Source organism: Dendrobium catenatum, unplaced genomic scaffold (assembly GCF_001605985.2).
Source record: "Dendrobium catenatum unplaced genomic scaffold, ASM160598v2 fragScaff_scaffold_1175, whole genome shotgun sequence".
Taxonomy (NCBI): Eukaryota; Viridiplantae; Streptophyta; class Magnoliopsida; order Asparagales; family Orchidaceae; genus Dendrobium; species Dendrobium catenatum.
In genome coordinates, this window is record NW_021319637.1 from 19,485 (window position 1) to 43,405 (window position 23,921).

Here is a 23,921-nt window from a genome sequence, read left to right on the forward strand (position 1 = left end):
AAAATAAGGGGAAAAAAGTATTATTTCACACTAAAGGTACAATAAAGGCGCATTATTTTTTTACATATTTATAAAAGCAAAATAGACGAACTTCTGCTACCCCCGATTGGTCCTGGAAAATGAAAAAGCCAAATATTTGGAAAAACAATTTCCGAAGAATCAAACGAGAGGAGAGAGAGTGAAACGTTAAAAATATCGAGTGAAAAATAAAAAAGCTTTATTTCACGCCTTTTGAACTCCTACATTCAAATTTTTAGAGTCGGGTTAAGTCGGTCGGGCTGAAAAGACGTAAAGACAGTAATAAAAAAAAAAATCAAAATGGATAACATGTCTAATTTTAATTGGAGTCCAGATCTAAAAAGCTTTAAAAAAATTATTCCAAACATACCCTTAAATTCCGCAAAGAATACGTGTGAGGCTAAGTTAAGTGATATTGTAATTTATTCTGAGATTCCAATTAAAAAGAAAGAAAGAAAGCATACGAAGACAAAAGAAGCGACGGAAGCGAGCATCGGCGGCTCGTCCGCGCTGCCGACTCCCCTTAACATGATCTACTACCCCATCTCCTCCGTCACGACCATGGCCTCCTCCTCCCCTCATTCCTTCCTCAAACCCCGTCGCCTCCACCACCAAAACCCTAACCCTAACACTAACCGTAAGCTGACCTCGTCCTCCCTTTCTCCATCCGCATCCTCTTCTTCCTCCTGCAACCACTCCCCTTCCGCAACACTCGACCTCATCATTCTCGTCCTCGTCCTCTTCTCCTGCACCTTCCTCATTGCTTCGTCGTTCTCGCACATCATCCGCGCTGTTTCCTCCCTGATTCCTCTCATCCCAATCTCGGACCCTCTCCCATTCCTCGCCGGCTTCCTTGTCTTTCTTGCTGCCTTCATCGGCGCAGTCGAGATCGCCTGCTACCGAGCCTTCATATGGTCCCGCCGATGCGAGAATCCGCGATGCCGGGGTTTGAGGAAGGCGATGGAATTCGATGTCCAGATTCAGACAGAGGATTGTATTCGGTTTATCTCGTCGGGAACCGGATCGGGTTCGGCGACGGCGGTTGCGTGGAAGGAGATTGACGAGCTTCCGTGGAAGGGGGGTCAGCAGGGGAATAATCCGGATTATGAGTGTTTACGTGCCGAGCTTCGGAGAATGGCTCCGCCGAATGGTCGGGCTGTGCTGCTTTTTCGCGCTCGATGTGGTTGCCCCTTGGCGAAGCTCGAGGCGTGGAGCCAGAAACGTGGTCGCCGGCATAAAAAGTGAGTGGGATTTGCATATGATGCCTCATGTTTTTATGATTTGCTGCTGTTATTTTATGGAACCTTTTTTTCCCAAATTTGTTTCGATGGGTTGAGATGTTACACTGGCAGTGTTAATTGGTGCGAATATATATATCTTAATCACTTGTGATGATGAGCGGGATTTATAATGGCATCCATGATGTTATTTCCATGATTAAATCATAAAATAGGTACATTTGGTACTTTAGTATATATTATTTGTAAAAAAAAAATGCTCTAGAATAAATGAAAAAGATGGAATAATTTACGGCTTATCTGGAATAAATGAAAAAAGATGGAACAAATTGAGTAATTCTTGTAAGATAAGAATCTTTGGACTAATATATTATGGTATATGATATGCAAATTTTCGGATTTAAAAATGATAGTGTTTGATTTATAATGCTAGAAGATCAAGACACGGGTTTGAGTAGTTTTGATTTATAAATTAGATACAAACTAGTTGATATAAAGCTAATGATGATGAAGATTATTAATCTTTTTGTACGGTGGACATGATTTAAGAATGTGCTGAACCTGACCCTCTCAATTCTACGTTTAGAGTTAATATTTTCTCTCGGGTTTTCCTGATTAATGAACCTAGGTTACCTGGGAGTAAGAACTTATGTAGATCATTTACATATTAGACATATGATTTGCCATGTATTAAACATGAGTTTGGTTGGAATGGTTGAGGTACACATTCTGACGGATGGAACTTGAGTGGGGATTTGTTCTCGTTGAAGTTGCTTCTACTTATGACATTAGTTAGTGAAAATGGGAACAACCAAACTAGATCCATTTACAGTAGATAGTTTTGTCTGAATTTTGGCTGAGAGATCACTTATAGAATTCTAGTTCAGATGGTGCAGATTGTTAATTTCCTTTTATCTTATCAAGGTAGCTTCAGGCTGAATGTATTAGTTTCATGTATCGAATATGCTAGGCATGGCCTTGCCCGCCTTTCCATCCATCTTATCGCTGATAATTTTGAATGAGCAGGGTTGAGAAATGCCATTTCGAGATAGTAGAATACTATCTTTATGTAAATGGTTAATTCAAGAGAAATTAATTAAACTTGATTGACCCTTGCAATGAGGCTTGGTTTGACTAGGATAATGATTTTAAATTTTATTATTTTTCCTCGAGAATGATTGACATAGTGGAGAGAAAGGATTCATGTAGCCGACCCCACTTAGTGGGACAAAGGTTTAATGTTGTTGTTGTTGTTTTTGTTCCTTGAGAATGATGTTCAAATGATTTTAGGCACGTGGATGCTTCTTCAATGAATCTGGCATATATTCAAACTCATTTCTTCTATTCTTCCAAAAATCTTTGGTTGTTCAATCTTCATTTACATTTATTTTCAACACTAGAGCAAATTATACCCTAAAGCAATCAAGTGTATCTTTATTGAATACTCTACAAATAAAAAAAAGCACAAATATTATTCTTTACTCATTAATGGACATACCTTTTCTTGAATGCCAACTTTTTTACCCCAAACTTGAAATTCAATTAGAGGAAATTCAAGAACCAGGATTTTAAGTTTAAAATTCAAACACTATCATCTTTCATCAAACCTATGGACAATTAATATTTCTCATTACCTCTCATACTATCTACTAAGTCCTTCGTCACCTTATAAGTACATCTAACATATAAAAGCCTCACAAGAATTGCAAACTTCCTCTTCACATTATCAATGCAACCAACCTATAGAGAATGAGCTTCAAGGCAATATCTTGAGGGAGAAGAAAAACCAAGAAACAACACACCCAAGAACTCGAATTTAGTTTAAGGATCAATTAATTACAAAGTGATGAGAATAAATCTGTTGGTGATGATACTAATCTCCATTGCTCTATTGCATTAAGAAAAGGAGTGAGTTCGTTCACCAAACATTGTCCTATTGCCTTAGGAAAAATTGAAAATGGACTAGCCCAATCAAATTTTGTTCCTACAAACTCTTAAACTGCAGATTTTCTCACCCAAGTTTTATCTATTATTTGTTATGATAAACTAATTAATAAGTTGGGCATAACCAACATATAAAACCCAATTTGAGGTGGGGCATTGAAATATGATTGAATTTGCATCCATTACCTTTCATTATATAGTTAGTCAATAATTTAGGGATGACAACTTTTCATCTGTAACAATCCAACTATTCATGGACAATAGCTTTCTATTCAAAAAAATCTAACAATTCTTGACTATTGCATCCAATTTCCATTGTGTAGTTAATTCTAGATTTAAAGAATTAAAGATTGATTTTTTCAAATTAGTTTCTTTCTTTGATAGTTATTTCTCTACCTATTGATGCATAGTTTCCCATCTTATTTTTTACACAAACAAAAGAAGAAAATTAACTTAAAAATTTTTTGCTTTACCTACTCTATTCTTTTCTTATATATTATGAGAGTTCATCATGGGAACATCTTGTTCTTATTTGAGAGCTATACATAGATCCATCGAAGTGGTATTTTAACCTAGAGGAAAAAAAATGACAATGGTTATGTGATGTAAATAGATGCACCGTGATACTAAAAGTTGATGAGAAAAGAAGTCCTTTGAAATTAAATATTCTAAATATATGAGACTATGATACTAATTGATGTACAATATGCTTCTAGAAATGTAGGTAGAGAGTGCTCTAAAAGATATTGGGTGTATGTCAACTGATTTAGTCAAAGTTTTAAATGTTAAAATTGTAGAGAATCGAACAAATATTAAGTATAATTTTAAATCAGTCAAATTTGATAGAATCACGAGAGAAAAAAGTTTGAAATATTGAGAGGGGACCGTAAGGGTTTTGAGTCCTTAGATAGAAAGGGAAACAAAAAGAAATAGAATCATATGATGGACAGATGGAGAGAGAATTAAAAAATTAAGAGGGAGAAAGGGGAAAACTGACATGGAGAGAGAGAGAATAAGATAGGAGGAATTTTCAATTAATTCAACTCAAAATAATTCTTTTTCTAAAGCCCAAACCACCTTTTATATAGAAAAATGTATGATTATTATAAATAAATCTAGATAAAGGATAATTACAATAATTTATTTAAGTGAAGAGAAATTATTTGAAATTTAGTGTATTTCATTGAGGATTTTGCTCTATATTTATTCAATATTATTTTAGATTTCAATTGATAATTTCTACCCATAGAAACTAGTAGTTATATTGGAAGTAAAGGAAGATATTCAGCTTTTGCATGTTTATTTTCCTAAAGATTTAAGAGAGATTTTCAGCTCTTGAGGCCTACAATTTATCAATGATGGATGGCAAGATAGGTCACTATTTATGTCAATACTCCTTAAGCTATAGGTATGTATTTTAGATGCTTAGTTTGTAATGATATTCTTGAATGTGGAGCTTGATAATCCTTTTGTTAGGATGTTAGCTAACTTCTTATGTGTTTGAACATATGGGATACATACTTTCAACTTTTTTTTTATGAAGTCTCGATTAAGTGTTTGGTTTAGCCATAAGGGATCTTGTCCAATCATCATTAGTGTATGCTTATACATTGTGCCTTTCATTTCATTTTGAAAAAGATTTCTTTTTCTAGTGTTTCTATGAGATGTTGAAGAGTTTTGTGTGCTAACTGTAGATGTGGTTCATTATGATTATGCATAAATTGACTTAGAACAGTTATACTATAGGCTATGTTTAGTTTTGTGTGGGCAAGGTAGATAATATTTCAGGTCTATCTTTTTGATACCTCTATTTATGAACTTTTGGTCCATCGCTCGCCTTTCCATGTAGCCATATTCAACTGGAATTTTTGAACATGTGGAACCTATCATACTTATCTCATTTAAGAGATCGATGAAGTATTTTTATGAGAGATGAATATCCCATCTTTGGGAGCACTTCAATTTAAGGAAATATTTGATTCTTCCCATAACTTTGGCTTCAAATTCTTTGGATAGTTGATCTTTCAATCTTCTTGTTTCTTCGAAATTATCTTCTATTGTGATTATGCCATCCACATAAATTATGAGAATTGTAGTTTGGTTTTATTAGATTTATTTATTAATAGTGTGACTGATGCGGACATCGGTACGAAGATTTAGCGCATCTATCACAAGCGGCGTCGTAAATCGACGGGCATTATTTTAATTTTCATTTATGTATTATTTTCTGAATTTTAGCTCTTATTTTATGTATTTTTCTATTTTAACCCTAGGATAGTTTATGCGAGTGTCTTGGCCCAATGGACATTTTTGTAATTTTGATTTTCTCATGTTATGGCCTATATATAAGGCCTTAATCTATTGTAATGGGGGGTTAATGAATATGAAATTTTTGTGTTTTTCCACACTTGTGCTCTTCTTGTGAGAGAGCGTTTGTGAGATTCCTATGGGTGGAATCGAAGTTGTCACTAGCCGCAAGATGGGTTCGGGCTCGTGATTTGAAGTCCCTTGGAGAAGGGAAATCAGATCACCCGTCAGTCTTCGGAAGAGTCCGAGGCTCGCGGTTTTTATACGTTTGGTTTGATTTTCATCCTTTATAGGGCTAGGGTAAACCTCTCAAACTTATGCTCTTGGGTAATTTTTTAGCTCATATAAAGCTTTTAACGTGCATGTATTGTTAGTATTGAAATCTTGATTAAAATATGGTGGAGGCTTCATAAAGGATTCTTCTTTTAGTTATCCATGCAAGACTATATTTTTTTACTTTCAACTATTGTAAGAATAAGTTGAGGTTGGTTGCCAATGATAGAAATATCTGAATTGTGTTTAGCTTTGTGACTTGCAAAAAATTTCTCCATAATCTACTCCCTAGGCCTAAGCGTAGCATTTTTTCATAAGGTTAGCTTTATCTTTTAAGTGTCCCATTTACATTGTATTTTGGAAATTGTATCTTTTTACATCCTATTAATTTCATTCATTTTGATAATTCTTCTACGTTCTTTTGTAGGGATTCATTTATTCGATTATGACTTTTTTCATTCTTTGTTTTTAAGTGCTTCTTGGATCATTTTTGGAATCTTGATATTATTTATCTTTGGAATAATGATTTTATGGGTGAAAATATTAGAGAGTGAAATAAAGTTGGCTATTAAAAGTTGGGTGCATATTCGAGTTTCTTTTACTAATGCATTAGTAAGATTGATAGTGTGATTGGTTTGAAATTTGAATTCCATGGGTAGAGATCATGCCTCTTCACTAGTTTGTGGCTGATCTTGCTTGGACTGGGATTGTTGAGCATGCATGTGTGCAATATTGTACTTTTCACTATTTCTTGAATATACATGTAATAATAGTTTATATTCATTTGGATGTATTTGGAGTTTCTATATGGGGAAGCTACTTTTGGTCGTTTGGTGGTTGTGAGATCAAGGATAAGAAAATCAAAGCTATCTTCATTCTAAGGCTCCCCTGAAGACAATCTTGGTCATCAAATACTTGTTTTTTTTGCAAAACAACATCTCATGAGATGAAGAGTTCTTTGTTATTGGGATGGTAACACTAACACCATTTTTGAGTGAGAAGTTGATGCATTTTGGAAGCAAAAACAACAAAATAGAGAAGAAGAAATTGCTGAAACACAAATATGAGGGCTGATTTTTTAGTACTCCAACAAATACAAAATATACAATTGATCTACTATTCGAGTGGTAGATCGCCCTCCCACAAATCCTAGACGCCGTTAGGAAACTCTTAAGAAAAGTTACAACATAAAACAACCTTTGTATAAATTGAAAATAGTCAAAATACAATATAATTAGCCCTAAATAGGCTTCCCAAATTCTCTCCTAAATCAAGCCCTTTCCTTAATTAATTCTCTCTTCAATTTGAATTTGATTTGGATCTCTTTCCTAAATCAATTCTCCCCCAATTATAATTAAAACCTTCCTAAATATCTCTTCCTCTATTTCTTCTTTTAACATATTGAATTAAGGTTTTCTTGGGCCCCATAAGGGGGGCCGAACCCCCCTCTTCCCTATCTTCTGTTGGGCTCAGTTTTCCTCAACCGGGCTGCTGGCGGAAGCCTTCCATGGGCGTAACAGAAGTATCCAATGAACATGCTTCTTATGGCTCTTGGATAGATTTAGTATTTGGATGATGTTAATGGACATATACAACACTCCTAAGGATTTTTAGTGATAGCTATGAGTGTTGTATGCCCGGAAAAAATTCAATGGATTATTCAACTAGGAATGTGATTTATTAGAAATATAAAAATTATTGTGGCTTCTTCACATAGCAATAGAACTTTGGAACAATCCATTCAAAGAATAGGGCTTTAATGGTTTTAAGGAGATGAACATTTTTTTATTTTGTGACCAAATTTTCTTGAGGGGTGTCAGCATGAGCTAATTCATTAATGATGTCATTTTCATAGAGGAAAGAAGATATACCTAATAAGTTTAATATCAATTTCAAATTGGGTAAGGATCATTTTATAGAAAATGGGAATATTGGGCTCACATTATATTTACTTTTCATAAAATAAGCTAGGTTGTGCATGAATAATCATTTATGAAAGTAACAAACTATCTAGCCCCATTAATATTAGTGATGTGAGATGGTCCCCCATACATCAATGTAGATTAAGGGAAAATGTATTGAGGTTTTCGAGTTGGCTTTTTTTGGGGGGTAGGGAGGTGTGGTTAGCGAATTATGCGGCGTTTGGCTATTTAACACACCTCGTATTGGAACTACTCAACTTCGATTTTATTTAATAATATTGGAAACTTGAATTTTTGTACACTAAAAGATAGATGACCCATTTGAATATGGTGAAGCCAAATTTGTGCTTTTCTTGTATCCAAATTTTTAGATAAATAAGATTTTGGTTAGTAATGTTTACTATCCGTCTCCAGTTAGTAGAGTATGTCTCATTCCTTAGTATGCACCATCATCTTTCTCGTGATTTGATTCTAGAATATACAATGGGTAAGATAAGAAATAGATTTCCTCTAGGTGGAGTAGGTTTCTTACGACAATAGTTGGAAGCGGAGTTTAGGCGGGGAGACCAAGTTGTGGAGGATAGAAGGCGAGAAAGTAGGCGGTAGGCGATCCGCGACAATGGGACGTGGACAACAACTAGAGGTGGTGGAGGTTGGGGAGGTAGACAACATGTTGTAGAGGGGATTTTGAACTAAGGTAAAACTGTAGAAAAAAATTCTAGGATGCTATAAAGAGAACATAAATGATTTGAATTTTGTATGTATTTCATTGGGGGTCTTGCCCATCTATTTATACAATGGAATTGTAGATTACAATTGGTAATTTCTATTTATGTAAACTACTAATTGCATGGGAAATAAATGAGATATTCTACAACTTTTACAAACTTATTTCCTTATTTCTCTAAACAATTTGAGAGCGTTCGCTCCTCGAGGTCTACAGATTGTCAATGATGGATGGCAAGATGAGCGGCCATTTTTGCAATTTTGAATTGCGTTATGCCAATATTTAAAAATGAATTGAAATAAATTAGAAATAAATGCGGAATAAATAAAACCTTGAAGAAATTTTAATTTACATGTAATTCTAATGCAATCGTGTCTGAATCCTAGTTTTGTATTTGACTTGGTCTGCTATTATTGTATTATATTATGCTCGAATCTCACTTACCATCTTGGATGCTTGAACTTTATTACTTATAGTGCGTATTATTACTGTGTTCTCTTCACAAACCTTTAAAGCAATAGTGTTTACAGCCGATCCTATATATCTCTCATAAGGTATCGGCAATATCTTATTGTTTTGAAAGCAATTATTGATCCAAATATTTTGGTTTTATTTGGCCGTGCGATGCTTTCCAACAAGAACTTTTGTGTAAGAAATTCCTACTTTAGCTTTTGATCTCCCCATTATTTCACTATTATTGAGAACATACTTGCACGGCAACTCATTGATCTTGGTGATAATAGTGGTAACTGTATTTCTTACAACTTAGCACTTCCAAACATTACAGTACGAAAACTTTATACTATTGCAATTTAATCAATAATGAGTTTCTAATTGGCAATTAAAAGATGCACCTGCAAAGTAATTTAGATTTTCACCAGGATTTCTCTTCCATTCTCTCTCGCCTTCTTGTGTGCTCTCTCTCTCTCTCTCTTACTCACTTGCCACATGCACATGAATCCCAGCAAGAAAAACGTAAATGATTTTAATAGAGTGGGCTTGAAATTGTAGCAAATGATAACAGTGAAGATGTTAGAATCAAATGAAGGGTCTTTCAAAACTTTCAAATATATGCTTGTTATCAGGACAATGAGGATCCAATAGTAGCAGGCTTTTAAGTTGGATTAGACAGTTCCTAATTGTGTATATGTTAGAGGCATGAATTTATACTCTTGGAGCTTCTCATGTTTATAACTGGTCCATGTATTTATGAAGTCCTATTGTACTAGGCCATAATAGTTCCATCACTTAATGCAATTGGAAAAACTGTAAGTGATAATAAAGGAGAAATGATGGGGACATCAGCACATGGAAGGAAACTGAAGTTATGATCTGAACCTACGGATTGAAAGGAGTATCATTCTTTAATGGGCTAACTTTTGAAGGATTTTAGCATGTAGTAAATGCCATGGTTATAGAAGTAAATGCATTTCTCTGTTCATCAGTCATCAATTAATAATATGTTATTTGCAGTTGGGAAGCTTTAAATTTAGGTGATACTATCCCATATCATCCTATACACAAAATATTGGTCGGAAGATGCTGAAATGTGGGATTTGATTTTCTAATTTTCCCTCAGTTATTTTGGCTTTGTTGTAAATTTGTAAAAAGGATAGAATGCAACATATTTGTATTTAAAAGTGTTGGGTGCAAAGTTGTAGGAAATTATGTTAGGGGTTTTGGGCATTTAAAATCAAAAGATGCACTAATAAGACAAATAGATTTGAGGCAAGAGGTAGATATAAAAAGATGTTAAATGTTAAATTAAAGTTAACCCGGCTAATAGTTAAATGGTTGCATGAAATAAACTTAACACTATATGTAGCATGCAACATGAATGGAGAAGGATCAATTGCCCGTCTCAACATATAGTCTCTGTGTAAGTTATTTCTTGGTTTATGTGGAAGCCTTTTCATACGTCCATTGGTAGTTTATAATCTAATTATAGATTTTTGTCGCAACTAATACAACAGGAAACTACTGTTTTAATGTGTTTGATGGATGCTTTGCTTGACTGTGGTCTGAATAGCCTTTTCATTTATTTTCCCAACTATAAATTTTCAGATTCCCCTGTTATTTGCACTTAATTGTACAATCCTTAGAAATCATGCTATTTCTAATTTGCTTGTACTTTTATCCATGCTAATGTTAGTCCGAGGGAAGATAAAAAAGAAAACATATTAGACAAGTTTCTTGCAGTATTTGGTGGGAAGATAATATCATGAAGATTAGGTAAAATATAGAGCTGTAATAAAACCCGGTAGATTTTTCGGATTTGAATTTTGATCGACCAAAAAGTCACCAGCAATGAAGTTAAATTTATCAGAGATAATGGCATATAACAAAGTAATTGAGTCAAAAGTTTTGTAAAACTAATAAATTAGAGTTAGCTTTAAATGCAAGGGTTAATAAAAATAAAATTGAAGAAGGTTTTGATAAAGCTAATAGTAAATGTTTTACCAAAATGGTTCATGCAAGTGTACTTGATCAAATAAGTAATATAGTGATGAACACATATATCATTCCATAGATATTACAATCATTACATACTAAAATTGAATTGACTTTATTTGAATGATTGAAATTGAATTGGTTACAATGAGTAAAAACTACTCTATAAAAATTCGAAGGATACAACTACTGAATTGAAAATGCACTAAAGTTTGAGTTCAATAGGGCTTAGAATCTAGGGATTAGATTTCATCGGAATACTTTTAGTTGGTTTGCTTGCAACATAAATCAATTGACAAAAATAGTTTTGCTATATAATCAGATGCTTAGATGATACCTTCCATTCTCTAAAAAATCTAGGATAACTAATTCATCAACAAACTTAATGGATTCTCTAAGGTAAATTTAACGCTTAAAAATCTCCATGAAGGAATAAGGGATTTACAAGATTATATGTCTATATTATAAATATCTCTATCTTATGATTAGTCGAGGTATTACAATCATGGAAATTTCATTCCACACCTCTTGATTTCAAGTGAATCTCTACAATTTGCAATTGATGAACAAAAATCACAAAAATAGGAGTTGATTGCAAATACAGAAGAAATAAATAAAACACAAAAATCAATTGATTATATTAGTAATAAATGAACATAAAGGATCCAACTGCCATTAAAAATGAGGTTTAGTTCATATTAAGAAGAAGAAAAATAACAAGATACATGATAGAAATAAAAAATGAATTAAAATAGGAGAGAGAGAAAACCTGGATTCCAAAGGCTTTCACCCCAATCCGTCCTAGATGCATTCTCTACTATAAAAAATCCACCATAATTCACCCCAATTAAGTTACAAAACTTCCATAAGTGAATTCTTACAAAAAAAAAAGGAAGTAATTTTCGGCAAAAAATTTTGTCAGTAGAATGCTTGGGTGCTGGCCTCTAGGGTGTTAGGGCATCCTCAATCCATCTGGTTTTGATGCCTGGGCGCTGGGTTGGCATTTAGGCTTAGGGCTCTATCATCCTGAAACCTATTATGTTGTCTAAACACAATAAAATAAATTTCTGTATGACGACACTTGTTCGATTGATATGGTGCCTGGGCGCCAATGGTCGACACTTGGGTGCTTGTTTACCAATTAGTTCTTCAATCCACACCTCCTAACTCTTAACACCAAGACTAATGCATAGGAGCTAGAATCACCACTTGCACTGTATGCTTTATCCATTGCTTGAACTGCTTCGCATTCGCTTCATTCATGTATAACTTCTAGGAAATCCACAAAAATTTAGTTGTGCATCAAATTTCTCTAAGTTCTTACACCAATGCATATTTTTGAGATTAGTGCAATGAAATTCTCAAAATTGGTGAGAATAACTTGAAATATACAAAAAATTAATTTGAGAAATAACTATTAAAATCGCAATCAATAAATACTCTCAAACTAAAATCTTTGCTCATCCTTGAGCAAAGCAAGAAAAATAATGTCAAATAAAGTTCATATATATGCTTAATAAACACAAAAATTGCTGCACAATTAGGCCTTTTTGAATATTACCAAAAATTATTTCTTACATAAACCGTAGCGTTCGGGTATTGTAATTTTATATTAACTATTGCATTATGATGCTCTTGTATACCATTATTTATCACAATTAGTTATGCAATTATATAAGTCACATAACCTATACATGATCCTAATTTTTTTCCAAAATTTACAAGCAACTAAATCATATATCTTAAAAAATTGTGTATCGTAGGAATTTGTTTGAGCATTGTTGAGCACTCAAAATCATTTTGCAACTCACCTGAGAAAATATAGGTAGACATATAGGGACATGATGACACCATATTCCTATTCTACTGGACAGACAATAACTCTCATCTTTTTTTCTCGGTGGCTGATAACTCATCTTTTTTTTGGAGTGCCCAACACGCCCTTCAACAACTTGCTTTTTTCCTTTGGGGATTTGTAATTGCTATTTTAGTATACAAAGTTGTCCAAGTGATATTTGATGTGCGCACAAATACAAGAAGCTTAAGATTATCATTGTTGCTTTCTTGTATAAATTAGGAGTGTGCAGTTGACCAAACAATGAACATAGAGTATGCAAATTTTGTTGCAAATTTGTATAGCAAGATGCAATGCAATGGTACTAACAAAAAAGTTATGAATGCCTAACTATCATGAGTTAGTGCAACCATACTTCTCCGTAATTATTCTAACAAGTTGAGAAGCAAGCAACATCAAATCATAAATTTTTCATGGAAACATCATTATCACAATCTTTAGCAGATAAAAACACAATTTTGCAGATTTTCTCTCCTTCCATTCCATCCATAAAATCTTAAAACAAAATTAAAAAAAAAGGAGAAAAACAAAGTGGCACTTTAGACAACCAAATCACCAACAAACTTTACCATATTTCTCTTCCAACAACTCTAGGAAAACAAAACAACACAAGCAGCTCAATAGAAAATCAAACCATGACATGCAAATGGAAAAAACTGACTTGAGTTGTGGATTGTCTCCAATGTTATGCAATTGATGAATGAATATAAAAATAAAAAGATTTAGGACATATAACTTTCGCTGTTGGCACTTATAGTCATGAGGCATTGGATATTGTGATGGTGGTGGGAAGGACTTGTTTCTTGAACCAACAGTCAGATGGGTGTCCTCGTTCTATTGTAATGGATGAATTTTGTTCAAAGGACACCACATGCAACCACGTGCTCCTTAGCATTGATGTAGAACTTCTTGATGATCATGATCAAACATGCGTCAAACTGCCAAAAAAACATTCATAACTCGTTGATCATCACTTGAATTTTTAGCGATTTGTGTCCTATTCATGATAGAGTGGTTATATTGATCGACTTCTTCAACACTTATGAATCTTTTTGTTTTTGGATAGGACTGCTTGGAAAATGAAGTATCATTGGATTACTTGTTGGGTGCCATTTGAAAGTTTGGAAAAACTTATGAGAGGAAAAAAATGTGCGGAGTGCTTTGAGGAATTGTTTCAGCGCCAAAATTTTATTATGTCAAAACGGTACACATAAGAGAACGTGCTCGAATAAGTAATATAGTGATGAACACAAACATCATCCCTTAGATATTGCAATCACTAATTGTTAAAATTGAATTAATTCCAACTTTATTTGAATGATCAAAATTAATTTTATTACAATGTATAATAACTACACCACAAAATCTAAAGGTGTGTACTTACTAGAAAAAAAATGCATTAATGGTTAAGTTCAATAGATTTTAGGATCTAGATATACTTTTAGTTGGTTTTCTTGTAACATAAATCAATTGGTAGTAGCAATTTTATTGTTATCAGACACCAAGGTGTTTCCTACCCTTCGCTAAAAAAAAAATAGTGCAACTAATTCATCAACACAACCTACTATCATCTCTAAGGTAAATTTCATGTTGAAAAATCTCTATGAGTGCAACAAATAAATTAAGCAAAAAAATTAATTGATTAGTAGCATTAAATAAACCAGCATAAAGGATCTGATTATATCTAATCTCTAGTAAATGAGATTTAGGTCATTGTATAAAGAAGAAAAATAGCAAGTACATAGAAATAAAAAGATGAATAAAAAGAGGATAGAGAAAACTTGGATTCTAAAAGCTCTTGCTCTAATCTATGCTAGCCATTTTTCTCCATTGTAAAAAAAGTCCTAACTTCCACAATTTGCCCTAATCAAATTAACTTATATAAATGAATCCCCCCCCCCCCCCGCAAAAAAAAAAAAAGGAAAGCTAAAAAAAAAAAGTGAGAGGCAATTTTTTTCTTAGAAATAAAATTCAGCGTTAAGACACATGTTTACTGACATTTGGGATTCTAGCTCATCTTTGGTGCCTAGGCATTGCGATCAGTGCCTAAGTGCTGGGTTATGCCGCTTTGGCGCTCATCATTTTGTCAAAACTAAAAAAAAAAAAAAAAATCCTTGATGATCGAGCGTGGGTGCTAGTGGGAAGCACTTGGGCATTACTGGTCGGCACCCGGATGCTAGTTTTGGTTAGAGAGTTCACCGATCCATGGCTTCTACTAGCTTGGCACAATGATCGATGCCTAGGTGTTTAGACTGACACCTTGGCGCCATAACACCAGTTGCACCGTATGTTTTGTTTATTAATTGACATGCTTTGTTTATTACTAAATATGCTCTTGATTCACTCCTTACATGAGTAATGTCTAGAGAATTCATGAAAGATATGTTATGCGTCAAATTTCTCTAAGTTTTTGGACTAAAATATATTTTCAAATTAGTTTAGTGAATTTCTGAAAATTGACAAGACTAACATGAAGGATACAAAGACTTCAGAAATAACTACTAAAATCTCACCCAATAGTAAATTATTGCATAGGACCATAAAAACTTTATATAGCCATAAGTGCATAAATGCTGATGATATGATGATTTTTGATAAAAAATAAACTTGCATAATCATTTTAATATATTCGTTCAACAATTTTAGAGGGGTAAGATGATACTTTATCAATTTTAACCTTTAGTCGAGCCTTATAGCAAAATGCAATAAGCATATTCATGCAAGTTAATGCAATATAATTATTATGACACATGAAAGAGGATTTGTTCTTAATGCTTGTTTGATGCAGGATCACTCAAGGTTAGGCGGTTTATTTATACAACTAATATGGTACATATTATGCTTTTAGGCAAAGGAAAATTGATGATTCAGAAATCACAAGCTATCAATTAATCCAATAACACATTCTTTGAATGAAAACAGATAATAATAACCTATAACCCCTATTGATAATGAAATAGTCATAACTATCAAAAAGTTTAAGCAGGAATTTGAAAATATATAAAATCAATATGTAAATAAATTAATTTTTGCAAAATAAGATTTTTGACTAATCACTTTTTGACTAAAATTAAGAGCATTAAGCTAGTTAATAACAAAATATATTAAACAAATGCACAAAGAATGAAATTACCGAAGTATCACTATCAATTATAAGTTTGCAATGCAACCTCATACTTGAAATAGGTTTGAAAAATTGAACTTCTCTTTTAAAATCAAATTTGACCATAGGAGTAGTTATATTGTAACACATGACATTCAAATAATTATCCAAAAAAATATCCTCAAAATCACTAAGTTCATGATCAAATTGATGACCATCGTTAGGATCATTAATTTGATTTTCTTCTTCCTCATTTATATGTTTCTATTTGGATATTCATTAGCATAATGATCAATTTGATGATACTTAAAAATTATGCCTTTTTTGAAGTGTTAGACCTAGATGTAGTTAAGTTCCTCACAATGTCAAAACTGATTGTAGTGCTACTACTTGCAGATGTAGTAGAGTAACAAGCTAAACTTGATTACTTTAACGAAAAGACGCATTGCTTGAATATATTGTAAACCTCACATAGGAAATTTCAACATTTCTTTTAAGTATAATGCAAGTAGAAAATTATGCTCAAGTTATGGAATGTGGTGAGGTTTCATGTTTCTATTGATATCCAATCTCAAACCAGATCTAAATCTAGAGAATATGGTCTTGAGATCTTTAGTGATCTCAAAATGCAACAGCATTTCTTCAAATTTATTCATGTCTTCAGTCACAATCTGAGTTTCTTGTTTAGTAATCTAGTAATATACCACGATATGACAAATGCATATATTTTCCTTCTCAAAATTCTTTGATTTCAGCCTAAGTTGGTTATAAGTTCATTTCATAACTTCCTATTTGCTTCTCCATGCTCATCTGATAAATTTTATCTTAATCAATTAGTTTTCTATTTGCAAATCACACTTGATCATCTAAAATGTCATTCAAAGAAATTTTTTGTGTAAAAGCTTTTATATTCAATTTTACCATCGTAGGTACACATTTCAACTTAAAAATGTCTTTTTATGTTATTATAGACCTTAAAATTTTCTCATCTATGATTTTCATTAAAGACTTTAAATTATCTACCAAGATAAGTTTTAATTTCTCGTACCAAAATTAACATTCAAGTGAATTGGTTGATCATATTGTGATTAGAGTTCTCTTCATGTTTATGTGAATCAACTTGATTGACTTCCAAATTATCAATTTTATTGTAACCGAATTAATGATTTAATTGGTTATGCAATAAATATATTTAGTTATTCTTCAAAAAATTGATTATGTTTATTCAATATATCATTTAATTGATTTAGCAAAATTCCTAAAAATTTCATCCCTTTTATGATCTTTTAAATTGTTATGATAATGAACTTCATTTCTAAGTGCCCGGTTGTGTCTGTTTGGGACAATTGTAGCTTTTTGTAAAGGTAAAAAGTTGTTGTAGTGAAATTAATTTTTTAAAGTTGTTGCAGAAAACAGCTTTCAAGAACAATTTTTTTGAAAGCTACAAAAGGGAAGTGGCCAAATATAAACTTGCAGGCTAAAAAGCAAAGCAATAAAAAAGTTATTTCAAACGAAGCTTAAGTGTCATTGTGACCCAACCTATTTGATATCAATTTGATGCTAGATGACTCAAGATAATGGTTTTCTAATACAACTATTATGATGAATATTTTACTTTCATGCAAAATAAAATTGAGTATTCATAAGTCAGAAGTTGTCAGTAAACTAATAATTCACTTGCTTTAAATGAAAATACAACAACAACAACAACAACATCAAGCCTTTATCCCACTACGTGGGGTCGGCTACATGAATCATTTTTCTCCATTGTGTCCTATTAAAAGTCAAATTCTCGTTTAAATCTAATAAAGAAAAGTCATTCCTAATATTTTCTAACCAAGTCTTTTTAGGTCTACCCCTACCTTTCTTAATGCAAGTCAAATCTAATACCTCTACTCTCCTAACTGGATCATCGGAAGGCCGCCTTTTTATGTGACCAAACCATCTAAGACGATTCTCTCTAATCTTATCTTCTACTGGAGCTATTCCAACCTTTTCACGTATATGCTCATTTCGAAATGAAAATAAGTACTATAATCTTTAGGTCCAATTTTAACAGGAATTTAAAATAAATAAAAATAATGGGTAAACAAATTTATTTTCATGAAATCATATTTTTGACCAAAATTAAAAGAGCTAAACTAGCCAATAACAAATAATGTAGAAGAAATAAAGAATAAACGTTACTAAAATAAAGAAAAAAAAAAATATTCTCATGGCGGCATAAATAGATGATTTCTCTCCTAAATTAGATAATTGTTCTTGTTCCACACTAAAGGAATCACTCGTCCAACTTGCAATCAGTACTGCAATTGGAAGAGAAATTTTATTCAAGCTAAAATTTCTTCATTAATTTCCTTGGTCCATTATATATAGACTCCTTATAGCCCAAGTTAATATATTAAGTTGGCACTCGTGAAAGCTCAATCTAAATTTAAGCTAATCATAATTTAATTTTAAAATCCACTCAAAACAATCTGCTCTGATCAGATCAATTTAAAGAACTTTATGCAATTCGTTGTTACCACATATCTGCATCAATCATGCCCTAGAAATTCATAGGAATCGAACAACAAGCTAGAATTAGCACATGTTGCGCCATGTAGTCTTGTATTCATGAATCAACAAACAATAAAACCGCTTGAACACCAAAATGGGACTCCAAAATATCTCCTCACAAAGTATGCCCTTATCTACAAGCCAAAACCTACTCCTTGAATGATGGCGCAATGCATATATATTGTTCAAAAGTGATTTTCACCCAGAAATATACTTCTTTTTGATCCATTTCATAATCATCACCCAAATAGAAGCAGTTTCTTCAAGTAGGATTTCACATATCAAAGTTAATTGGCTTACATTGTTCATTTGGGATTGAAAAAAATGAGATTTTTTATTAATGCTTTAAAAATGCCTATAATTATTAATCTTTGCATTGAAGCTACCTTTGGAGTTATTAATTCCTTTCACAAAGAATACAGTGAAAAACCATAATTATTTAGAAATCTCATGGATCATATAGTTTGTTGCCCTTGTGAAGCCTACTAGGCATACAGGGACACAACTTTGCATGCCCCTACATGTGGATATGCATAGTTCAAAGTTCATGAGCAGAAAGTTGGATGAATATAGAGAGGTGGTCTACTAAGCTAGAGAGAGAATGATTGGGAGAAAATAAAATACTTAATATTTCATGAAAAAAAATAATAATTATCAAAATCATCCTTAAAATAAGGTGAATGAATTTATAATAATTAAAAAAAAAATTAAGCAAGCTTTCCTTGAATTAAGCTCTCCTTGATAGATTGAGTCATTGAGCTTCTCTGATTGTCTCCTCTTGGTAGGTCCCTTTAAGAAGGGATTCTTAGGCTTTTTTTTTTTTTTTTAATTTTTGCATCTTTTTCTCTCTTTTATAGTTTGTGCCTTGATGCTTAGATTTCTTTTGGCTTCATGTGCAACCTTACAGACAAGTTTTCTATGCATGAAATTATGTAACTTTTATTATACTTGGAGCCTCCTGGATCATTCTTACCCGTTTTCTGTAATTAACTCGTTGGAAATGTAAAAACTCATTTGAGACTCCCTTTTCCTTCTACAAACTGGTTCGCTTCCCTTTTTAGCAACTTTAAAGCTCCTTTGACTTTTGTTTTTGAGGTGTTATATTCTTTTCTATGGTATAGTCTTCATAAAGTGATTTTTCATACTTCAAATTTAAACCTTCTACATTAGGTGAAACTTTTCTTTTCTGTTTCTCTTTATCGAGTAAATAACTAAAGATATAATATACAAGACTTATTAATTCTAATTATGCTTTAGAAAAAATATTCATGCATGTTTATAACTAAAGATATTTATTGATAGTGTAGGTTAGCTTCACATGTATGAAATTAAACTACTCTATGGACCACGAGATGCATTGAAGTGGTTAGAATTACAATAATATTTTTACACTGATCAAATTCTTTCCCTTAATGAAGTATTTATATAGACTAAGCATGTGATGATGAGTGTAGTTAAAGGTTGCTATGCTTGATATATTCTCTTCTTATTTATAAAATACTTGAATTTATTTTTTATATTTGATATAGAACTAATGGAGATTGAAAAAAAAAGGATACCAAATGTTATCTATAGAAGATAAAATAATTATAAATATGTAAACACTTGTATGACACATACCAATCTTAATAACAGGCATAGAAAATTTAAATCCTATTCTCATGAAGCATGCCATGAATTGTGTGATATATCAATAATTAAGTTATATAACAATTGATCATAAAGAAGGAGAGATGCCAATTAATAAAGTTAATAATTGCTTTTATGATACTACGTGTAAGATACCTAATGCAATGCATCTATTAAATCATCAAATCAAATTTACTAATAATAGTATATCAATTTTAAAATATTTATCATCAATTCAAATCTTAACTTCTAATTTGTAATTTTAAGTTTGATAATCATTTGAAATAGTATGTTATTGATACTAAATTTAAATTTAAGAATCAAAATTTTATTGGGTGGAACAACCTAAATTTGCATGAGTCAGTCAATGTGCTTGATACTACATTCGAGTTTCTAATTGTGTGGGATAAGTTCTTTTTCATAAATAATTACACTAGTCACTAATTTAAAGAATGTGGATCAAATTATGAATTTAACTCAATTTTCTTGGTTGAGCCAAGCGTACAAATGATCATAAAATATATAAAATAGTGATGGATTTTAAAATAATTCTACTAAGCTAGTGATTATATTGCATGTCCCGAGTAATCTTGATTATGATATCAATAGTAATTATAATCACAAGTTATTAAAGAGGTCTCAAAGAGGTCAAACCAAGTTGTAAATACATGATTATATAAATTATTTGAATTACCTTGTCCTCAACTCTAAGAACTAATCTTTTTTATGATAGGTGGATATACACAAGGTGTATTAATGAATTTGAATAACCCTGAATACATGGAATTTGAAATATTTATGGCTTGAATCTAAATCATGGTTTATTTTAGCACAGAATTATAAAGTTTATAAGTTATAGTTGATGTTGATGCTAAGAAAAATTTTATTTATCTAAAACACGAGTTTATATAATTTGTAAGCTTAAATGCCTAATCATGCTTTATAATAATAAGTCATTCATTTATTAGATAGAACATTGTGCTTATATAGATTATTTAGAAATGAATGAAACTTAACCTTTCTAAGGACCTAAAAACATATAAGGAAGATGCTAAATAAGATATCAAATGTGTTACTTCATATCATGCCTTACATACATTGATTTGAATGTATACCTTTAGATGATTCAATACTGCATTTATATGCACCAAAGCGTCACCAACTTTTCTTCATTATTCATCCATGAAGACAAACTTATAACATAAACTCGTTTCCTAGATTTTGGCATCGAAGCTAGATTAGATCTATTAACATAGGATTTTGGTATCCAAGCAAGTACCGTTAGGAAAAACTGTTACTCTTTCCAGATGGAGAAACCTTTACATCAAACACCTCTTCAGGACATCCTCCCTTTCTCCTTCTTCACGACAAGTGTAACTCCTCCGGTGCACAACAAATAATTGCGCTAATGACTTCTTCCGAAACAGATGAACACTTTGGTGGCGACTAAGGCTATCAACTATTATAACCCCTATACAAACTCATTACATAATTTATTGTAGAATATTCAATGAAAGATGCAATATAATAAAACTATAGATTGAGAGGACTAATGTTCCTTTAAACTCGATCTTAATGCTGGATGAAGGATGGGCACTTTATTTATTCTCTTTTTGAATATGCAAAAACTTTTCCCACATTTTAGGTTTTGTAAACATGGCCTTTTGACGTTTTTCACAAGAATTCCAATGTACCTTAAGTCAAGAGAATAACAAAATATATATATTTAAACCCTTGGAACTCAAAATAATTATTAGAAATAGTTAAATATTGATTTCCCATGTTTTTCCATGTTGGTATTGTTCAAAACAACTTAAATTTCGGGTTTGATTGGGCTGCAAACGACTGGATAGGTGAAAAATTTGTTACCAAATGGTCTTTTTGGAGGCTCACAAACCTTTATAAAGACTCACAATAATTATGTTCTAGAATTCATAACCTCTGTATTTTTATCGAGTTCTGCAAATCTTTGCGGACTTGCGAGGACTTTGCGATGATTTGCAAACATTAGCGGAGGCCCATTAAGTTTGAATTATTTATTTATTAATTAATTATTTTGGTTAAGCATATTTAGGCTCTTTTGTATACATTTATTGAGAGGTTTGATAGAGATGTATGGAGAATAAGGAAGATCTACATATGATACTTATTGATTTAGAGAAAGTATATGATAAAGTTTCAAGAGAAGTGCTCTAGAGAGTTATAGAAAAGAAAAAAAAATAATGTTTATATTCAAGTGATTAAGGATATGTATGTAGGAGTTATTACTTGCGTTCATATACAAGGTGGTTTGATAAAGTATTTTCCTATTTTAGTTACAACTTTTAGCCCGTATCTCTTTGCTTTAGTCTTGGATGTTCTTACTAGGCATTTGCAAGAGGATTTACCCTGGTATTAGGGGTGTCAATTTTTGACATGAGCCGACCCGACCCGGAAAAATACGGGTTAGGGTCAACTCGGACCCGAAACGGGTCGGGTTCAGGTTCAACAAATCAACCCGTTTTAAAAATCGGGTCGAGTTTGGGTTGATCCAGCAACGCGAAAATGACCTGAAATTGACACAAAACTCCTATTTGACTCGAAAACCCGAGATTGACCCGATTTTGACCCGAAAATCAAAGATTGACCTGATTTTTGACCCGGAAACTAGCAAATTTTAGGTCAACTTCGGGTCATTCGTGTTAGGTCGGGTTGACATTTTATAGAATTTTTCGGAAACCTGACCCGTTTTTAAAAATAGGTCGGGTTCGGGTTGATCCGAACAGTGCCGGGTTAGTTGTGGGTTCGACTCGAACCCGACCCGTTGACCCGAATTGACACCCCTACCTTGTATATGCTTTTTGCTGATGATATTCTTCTTGATAAAACTAGAGTGGGAGTTGAAGGAGAACTTGAATTATGGAGATCGACCTTATAGTTTAAAGGTTTTTGTTTGAATAAATCTAAAACCGAATATATGGAGTGTTAACTTCTACATTAATAGATCTAGTAAGGGGATTGTGACTTTGGACGATCAAATCATTAACAAGAGTACACATTTTAGATCTCTTGGGTTTATTATTCAAAATGATGGTGAAATAGATGTAGATATTATTAGTAGAATTCAAGTTGGACGATCAAAGTGGAGGAATGCATCAGACATGTTTTGTGATAGAACATTTCCCATCAAACTTAAGGAAAAATTCTGTAAGATGATGAGACGTACAATGCTTTACAGTGCAGAATGTTGGCCAATAAAAAATGTTGGCCAATAAAAGAGAAACATAAAATTAAGTTAAGTGTTGCAGAGATGAGGATGCTTAGGTGGATGAGTGGCTTCACTCTTAGAGACAAAATATGAAACAAGTATATACGTGAAGGCTGGAGTAGATCCAGTGGTAGATAAGAGTAGAGGGAGTGGCCTTAGATGATTTGGACATATAAAATGTCAACCTTCTAATGACCCGGTTAGAAGAGTAGACGTATTAGATTTGGCCTATGTTAAGAAAGGTATAGACATACCTAAACAAACTTGGCTAGAAAATTTTAGAAATGATATTTTTATTAGATTTAATTGAAAATTTGAATCTTAATAAGACAATGGAGAATAAGGATTCATGTAGCCAACCCCACGTTGTTGGATAAAGATTTTATGTTATTGTTGCAACATGATAGGGCCTTAATTGTTATTTAAAAAATAATTTGAATTAATTTGAATTATGTCTTTATAATCCTTGAGATGTTGTAGGATAAACTATTCACTCAATCTAATAGAGAAATATCATAAGCACGCACACTGAGTTGATTCTTCACTTGGCCTTACTGAATTATCTTGATATACCATTTATTATTCATCTTCAAGCTAGAAAAGCTTGAAGTGCCTAGAATAGCAAGTCATCATCTTCATACTGAGTTG

At 32.5% G+C, this 23,921-nt stretch overlaps 1 protein-coding gene across 1 annotated transcript; it reads left to right on the forward strand.

The window, feature by feature from the left end:
- Nucleotides 1–447: 447 nt before the first annotated feature.
- LOC110111218 (uncharacterized protein At5g19025) lies at nucleotides 448–1,384 on the forward strand. The gene has a single exon (XM_020842990.2). It carries the CDS (start codon nucleotides 547–549, stop codon nucleotides 1,261–1,263), a length of 717 nt encoding a protein of 238 aa, XP_020698649.2. The 5' UTR covers nucleotides 448–546; the 3' UTR covers nucleotides 1,264–1,384.
- Nucleotides 1,385–23,921: the final 22,537 nt, after the last annotated feature.

What these genes read in the sequence shown, in the direction of transcription:
- LOC110111218 (XM_020842990.2), top strand. Translation starts at nt 547, where the DNA reads ATGATCTACTACCCCATCTCCTCCGTCACGACCATGGCCTCCTCCTCC.